The following is a 7,500-nucleotide window of genomic DNA, read 5'->3' on the forward strand; positions in this document are numbered from 1 at the left end:
AAACGCTGAAACCTAAATGGACCTAACCCTATGATTAATCATTCGATAATTCAGGAAATTCAAGCACACAAAGGCTTTAACCAGGATCTTACCAGCAACTCCAGCAGGGAATGCTAAAATAGAATTGATGGGGTAGAACCACTCCACGGGTAGTACTGCTACTGGCTGCATCCTGTATTTCATTAGAAAAACAAGGTGGCAAATCCCCTTAAAAAGAAATAAATGAATTGGTTCACAAGGAGAATCCAACGTTCATACTTTTAATTAATATCTATTATCATGTAAGGAATGGTTACAAGCCAGGTTCATTTCAAATATGACACCGTTAATCTTCACCATAATTAACTTCATGTGGTTGGCCATCAAAAAGACATGATTGCAGATTTACAGCAACTCATAAATATTTACTGTACATGGTATCAGAGGTATTTCAATGCAAAAGAAAAACAGGGCAAGATCAGAAATCCTTCCACTTCCCCCCTTTGCCTTTCTGGGCACATACATGCCAGATTATGCACTTAACAAGATGCACGCAGATTTCGATAAGCATCACGAAGTGTCCCCTTGCTCTTCTCCTCAACTTCAACATCAGTTGTGTCTCAGAATACAGACAATTACATGTAACGTCAAAGTGTCGTCCCCCCCCCCCCCCACCCCCACCCCCCTCAAAATGCTGCTCCTCAAATAATGATAAACAGCCGTATTTACTTTAAGTGTTAAAAAATTCACCAACCTTTACCCTTCCCTTCTTGTTGGAAATAGGTAGCAAAGGCTTAGACTTAAAATGACACTTTGTGTTGGATGTCAAAATTGGGCGTGCATGTAATTAAGCGCATTAATTTTCTGGACTAAGTGTTTCTTTTTTGTGAAAAACCATTGCTTTCCTTTCCCTATTCGAGGACGATTAAATCGAAACTCACCAGAATTCCAAAGCAAATTAATGCTAATATTCTTCTTGTATAAGCTAACTTGTCACTTGTTTGTTTGGCTGCAAATGTACAACGAACACTGCTGAGCACGTTATTTTATCAACAGTTTTGAGAGTGTAAGTTGAGTGAGCAGGAAATTAAATCCTCGCACCTCCTTCTAGCCTCTCCCCTAAACCTTGAAGACTGGGAAAATACTGCCCATTAGAAAGGGAAAATATATGTCTGGTAATAATAATTATTGTGTACAATTGCAATCTCTTTCAGGGTCAGTAGTTCCTTCTGAACTAAAATCGTTAAACAAGTTTGGAATCTTTTAAGAAAAATAAAAGTTGCTTTACATTTTTATACCTCCCGAATAACTATGAAACATTTATAAATTTTTGACGTGTTATCAATAAAAGTATTTTTTTCACTACAATACCTAGTCTTGAGAGGTCTTCTGTTAGCTGATTTATTTTTCTGTCAAGTCGCATATATTTGGCAAATTCGTCCTTTAAAAGAAAGACAACATTAAAAAGAAAATGCTTTAAAGGGAAAAATAAGCTAAAACATTTGTACCTGTGGCCTAATCTTTGACTGATCATTTTTCAACACAATGATCACATCTTTGATCTCCATTTCTCTCCTGTCAGCTGCAGTGAGGAAACCAGCCAACTTATAAAAGGAAAATAAACAAAGTGAGCTCACTGACTGTTAGCCTGAAAATAAAAGTTCTACAGATATAATATACTAATAATTGGTAAGACAAATAATAATTAAATTACTAAGGAGAAAGTGCTGTCTCTGTAATTACTTCTGCAAATGGTTAGACTTTTAAGTCTCCTCAGACAAGGACTATAAACCATACATCCTGTCTTTTAACCCTTGTTCAAAAACTCTGTGGGATGTTAAAGATCCCACACACAACCCTTCAAGATCCCGTCTCACAACCCTTCAATGCTCATAATCCTGTGGGACGTAAAAGAACCCGCACACTTGTCGCAAAGAGTAGGGCATGAAGTTCCCGGTGTTGTGGTCTGTCTTCTGTGGTGTATCATGTTTGGGAGGGTAAATGCTCGGAGATATTAGCTACACCAAGCTACTCTAAAAATCCGAGGGTAAATAAAGATATATGATATGATATGATATGACTCGAAAAGAGCAGGGCACTCAGGTTCCGGGTGTTGTGGTCTGGCCTTTCTTCAGCAATGTGGTTGGCTTGGTGTAATCTCCTGAATGGACTACTGATCAATGAGACCACATAACAAGAGTAGTCAAATTGAAGGAGTCCAAGTGCAAACTGGTAAATACAGGATTGATTTGTTTTTCGGACTTTGATGCAATGTGGTTGGATTGGCGTAATCTCCTGAATGGACTACTTATTGATGAGACCACAGCAACAGACAGTAGTCCCATTGAAGGAGTCCAAGTGCAAACTGGTAAATGAAATGCCAATTATTTGTAGCAGCTGAACCTTCTGTTTGACCTCAAAGAGCATCCTTTCCCATGCGCCTGATTTAACTAAAGTTGTTTTCTTGGTCCTTATTGAAAGACATAGCTCCACTTTTTTTCCCTATTGATTTATTTCATGCTTGGGCCATAAATCAACAGAAAAGACTCAGTTCACTCCACAACTTACAGTAATGACCTCAAGCTCAAGTAAGGGGACTGGGATGAACTCAGAAGTAATAGACCCGTATTAAATTTTTGCAGCCCTTTACATCAAACTGGGAGGAAATGCTTGGTACCTGGTTTTGGGACGAAAGCATGTGTTTGTCTAATAAATATACGGCTGAACCAAAAAGATACAGGCTTAAAATTTCTGGACCTGTCTGAGTTTTTGTTGTCATTAGCGACTTTCGGATTGGAGCACGAGAACAACTACGAGTTTTCTGTACTGAGCATGTGCATTAGGTTTAAAGAACGGAAAATTTCGAGATGTGTGCACTCGTAATTCAATCTAAAGGTCGCTATTTACATGAGAACGGTACCAACTCAGACCGGTGCGAGAGTTTCTCGTCTCCGCACAACCAAGATAAAGTATGTTTGTTTGTTTGTTATTTATTTGTTTGAGCAGGTTGAAGTTTTGGCAGCTATTCAGCTGATGTGGACCTGCTATACCCACCCACCCATATACTCACAGAGGATGCCACAACACCGGGAACTTCATCCCCTACTCTTTTCGAATAGTGTGTGCGTTTTTTAACGTCCCAGAGGGAACTAATGAACATGAAAGATATTTGTGAGACGGGGTCTACGGTTTATAGTCTATCCGAGAAGACTTAAAAGTCTTAGCCATTTGCGGATGTAATTACAAAGGCCGCACTTTCTCGTCAGAGTGTTGGTCCGGCCGGAGTCAAACTCACGACCTCCCGCATGGCAACCCGGTGCTCAAGCAACTGAGCCACCGGTGCGCGGTGGACCATCAACGAGTTCGTCCCGGTCTCATGTTAATACCCCCTTTGTAAGAGATTGGGCAACCCTAGCTTAGCAACCATTTTCCTGCAGTCGGTAACCAAATTCTCAGACGGAGAAGAAGTGAAAATTATTACCACTTAAAAGTCTCGGAATTCGCATGTCGCATGTTCGGTGGTTTAACACCGAAACGGGATAAACTTTCAGAAAGCGTAACCATGAACGAATAAGAAAAACAACAGTTCTTACCCAGTCGGCCAGTACTCTAGACAGTTTATATACAATCCGCATGAGAAAAACGTAGATAAATACAAACAACAACAACGAGGCCGCCATTTTGATGGTCCTTACCAGTCTCTGCGGTCTCTGCGATACCCAGGCTCTTCGCGGACAAGAGTTTTTCAGGCCTGCAAACTCCTTCCTTAGCAGAAGAAGTTCATGGAGTACATTAAGTACAGATGGTTTTCAATCACGTGATGAGACGGCCATGTTCGTGCACAAAACACCAGCAAATTATGGCTCATGTTTTGCATTACAATAGAGTCAAAATCCTAGAAGACTTTTTTCTTATTGTTCTGTGCACCAACATTGCTGCTATAACTCCACTGAGGTGAAAGCCATCTATATGCAAGCGTGAATAAGACCCTGTTTATATGAAGTAAAGTTGTCCCGGGTAAGAGGGTCATCCTCTCAGCCGAGTCAACTTTAGCGAGTGTATATATGAGAAAAAACTTACCCTTTCGCCCGAGTCAAGAGCTGCCACTTCAATTTCGATCATATCAGGAGACTGGAAGACAGCACTCGCGCATGCTCTCGTTATCTTGCCTTGACCGAGTTGACCCGGCTAGGTGTGTCAACCTTCTGGCCGAGCCAACTCTTTTTCTCATATAAACGGTTCGCAGCGTGTTATAAGCAAATGTAAGAAAAGTTGGCTTGCCTAGGGTAGCTAGGGTAGGCGAGTGACCCTTCTCTCACAGAAGCCGGCTACTTTTTTTCCGTAAACTGAAGTAATTAAAGACACTTTATTTCAAACTTAATATTAAAATTCATTTTCACAATGACAAGAGTAGATTGCTCTACTCAAACCAGCCGCCAACATAAAATTTTATTTCTGTCAACGATTGGTTTTTGAAGCCCAATCAATTGTGTATTGGTAAGATAATGGTTTGACACTGACTAGTTTTTTGATGTTTCGTGCAAGACGTTTCGGCTGTTGCTTAAACTGATGAAGGCTGAAGCACCTACACTTACATTAACACAGTCCTTGTTTGAAATTGCACAAGAAACATAGAAATATACGTTTATCTTTTTCAAAATCTCTTATCCCCAGACTACCCCGGAAAGGGTCCGCCCAATTCTCTGAGCCCCGTTGACCAAATTCTGCACCCGCCCCAGGGTCGTAACATTGTATTGCGCACGTATAAAAAGTAAAGCTACATAATAGTTAAGATATAATTTACTACCAGATATCGATAAATTTTCGATTTGTCAAGACTGGGCTTGCAAGAGGTAAATATCATTATTTAATTCTCAGCCTCGGTTAATTAATGCATTTCCCTTGCTCTGATTGGCTTACTCAATCTCGGTTTATAATATCAGCTCATATACCTTAGTTTGACCTTACATGGCAAATGAGTGCGCTAAGCGTTGCTAAGCTAAAAATATTTTCACAGGAAAGCGAAAGTTCTCTCTGAATATAAAAGCAAAAAATAGAAAATAAAAACGTTTTGTGGAACGTTCTGATCAATTCCGACGTTTGTTATGAGCCTGCGTCTATCTGACCACCAGGTATTACACAATATCGCATCTTCATCAAGTCTTTTCCATTTCGCTAGGATTTTCTCGCCTTTTTTTGCTCGTATTTTGTACTTCCAAACTTTTGGAGTTTAAGGAATTTAAAAAAAACAATTATTCCATTCGCGCTTGTTGGATATGAGACTGGTTATAGCTCTTTACCATCTCATATCCAACGCGCGCTCATGGAATAATTGTTCATTCACACCCCAAACAAACCTTGCGTATTGATGACGTAAAAGCACGCAAAGTTTGACTTTCGTAAGTGTGAGAATATAAATATTCAGAGTGGAACAAATGAAATGTTTCACTTCTGCCCGAAGCTCTTATTTTCCTCGTCATGCAGAGCGAGCGATTTTTAAAATCTACTGTCAAATGTCTGTTTTTGTATAATAAGAATAATGGGAGGCAATTTCTATAGGACTGAGTAACGACTATGTGTATCAATGTCTTAATGGCTGAAATTAGAGCATTTAGCTGTAGTGTGAAGTATTTTACTTAAAACATTATTATTCGGACAGGCGTAGCTGAGGAGCTTAAACTTAAATTAAGATAAGATAATCAATTTCACAAGTTGATCGCTTAAGAGCAGTATCGTAAAAGCACCTTTTACTACTGAATTAATGCACGGAACACGAATAAGGCTCTGAATTGAATAACTCTTAGCTGCAGGGGAAGCTGTAGTGCCAACATTTACCAGTTACAAGTAATTATGTGAACATTTTCAACCAATCCGGCAGATCTTTAAAAATTTTTAATTAAGGCTCAAATAAACATTCACTATGACAGGTTAGATTATGAAAGCGTAGCGCGAGATTTGTGAGTCAGTATTATGTCATTTATGTCAATCAAATGTGCCCCGAATGAGCTCGGTGCACAAGATGAGTTGCCACAACAATTCCTCAGTTATTTAGTATTTGCCCTCAAACGATCGAGCCAGAGTCAAACACCAGTCTTGAAAATGGCAGGCACTACACTCTGTATACCTTAACCACACTGAATACAGAACTCATTGTCGCTCTTCATTTTGATCAACTTACAGCAGGCGAGCTATTCAGAGAATTCAGGTAGGAATATGCTTTACAAATTAACTTTAATTGGAAGGGCTTTCACTATGAAGTTGAAAACTGCTTATGCTGACATGTTCTTGCGTTATAACTGAGAACTTCACAAACATTAATTATTTAAGTCCTCTTTAAGTATCTACCAAATACAGGTCGAAGGGAGGCTTGTCTGGTAGGATTCCCGTCCGCTAAGGTTTCAAATAGGGCGCGATTATCAGTTTTCTTAATTGTACTAAAACTTATGAAGGAAAGAAATGTTTATTTGAAGAGCGGATTATACACGAAAGATTGAAGTGATGCTCTCACTTATCAAGACAATTTAAGCAATTGTCTCTTATAGACAACGGAAAAATTCAGGTGTCTTCAAGGGAATTCGAACCAATGACCTCTGCGATTCCGGTGCAATGCTCTACCAACAGCGGCAATAAACTGAACTGCTCCCAACTGTGTGGCTTCATAGCTCACGGTTCCTTTGTTTACTTTCCTCAGCAATAAGTAACATTACTTTGTGGAGCTGATAACAATCGTTCAATGACTTCACGCAAATAACTTGATGATGATGAAAAATGTCAGGCTTCCATCGATTTGAGAAGCGGAATGGCCCTTAGTCATATTATTTTCTTAACATTTTACAGTGCATTTACATTGCGTAAGAGTCCGCATTTAAGAAAGTAACCTATGTAGTCTTTCTTGCATAGGTATCTGTGGGAATGAACACATGCACTTTCTTACCTATGAATCATCATGATGACTTATTTATAGGTTGTGATGAATCGTCGTACACGGCACACCCTCGTTGCTTTTCTCTACACTGTTTTTTTGGTAAATGCGGACAACTCCAGATCAAAAGTTACAGAAAACCGGCATGAGTTTGGTAAGTCATGTCTGTTTATGTCTCGTCCATGAATCACTTTACACTTTTTTTACATTTTAGACTCTCACTTCAATTGCAAATATTATATTCAGTCGCAAGGAAAAGTAAAACTGAGAAAGAACCGAAGAGTTTCATGTTTTTGATCAGTGCAGTTTAATTTATTTAAATAACTACACAATTCTCTTGATACTGCCAACCTGGGAGTTTCGATCTGATAAAGACCAATATCTTGTATTCTTCATTTCACCTTTCAATAAAAACGAGAAACGTCATCTCTCTCTCTCAAATTCGATAAGAGTTTGCAAATGCGCATTTTCAAACGTCATGTACCCCGTACTAATGTGAATCAGCATAGTAAAAAAAGGGTATCCCGCAACAATTTTACAAACAATGAGAACGAAAGACCAAACTAAGCTTCAATGCACGCTTTGTTTGTTCTAGAGTT

At 39.1% G+C, this 7,500-nt stretch overlaps 2 protein-coding genes across 2 annotated transcripts in view; one reads left to right on the plus strand and one right to left on the minus strand.

Annotated features, from left to right (window-relative positions):
- LOC138054450 (guided entry of tail-anchored proteins factor 1-like) overlaps positions 1 to 3,681 on the minus strand; it is a 7,077-nt gene extending 3,396 nt beyond the window's left edge. The window contains exons 1-5 of the mRNA XM_068900889.1: positions 3,573 to 3,681; positions 1,488 to 1,583; positions 1,351 to 1,420; positions 921 to 988; positions 93 to 207 (exon numbers count right to left, since the gene is read on the minus strand). Of these exons, the coding sequence (XP_068756990.1) occupies positions 93 to 207; positions 921 to 988; positions 1,351 to 1,420; positions 1,488 to 1,583; positions 3,573 to 3,659 (436 nt within the window). The 5' untranslated portion in view covers positions 3,660 to 3,681. The remainder of the gene's footprint in view (positions 1 to 92; positions 208 to 920; positions 989 to 1,350; positions 1,421 to 1,487; positions 1,584 to 3,572) is intronic.
- A 2,317-nt stretch (positions 3,682 to 5,998) lies between these two features.
- Positions 5,999 to 7,500, plus strand: part of LOC138054394 (uncharacterized) — a 43,074-nt gene continuing 41,572 nt past the window's right edge. The window contains exons 1-2 of the mRNA XM_068900836.1: positions 5,999 to 6,184; positions 6,944 to 7,055. Of these exons, the coding sequence (XP_068756937.1) occupies positions 6,950 to 7,055 (106 nt within the window). The 5' untranslated portion in view covers positions 5,999 to 6,184; positions 6,944 to 6,949. The remainder of the gene's footprint in view (positions 6,185 to 6,943; positions 7,056 to 7,500) is intronic.

The sequence above is a fragment of the Montipora capricornis genome, chromosome 6 (genome assembly GCF_036669925.1).
Source record: "Montipora capricornis isolate CH-2021 chromosome 6, ASM3666992v2, whole genome shotgun sequence".
NCBI lineage: Eukaryota > Metazoa > Cnidaria > Anthozoa > Scleractinia > Acroporidae > Montipora > Montipora capricornis.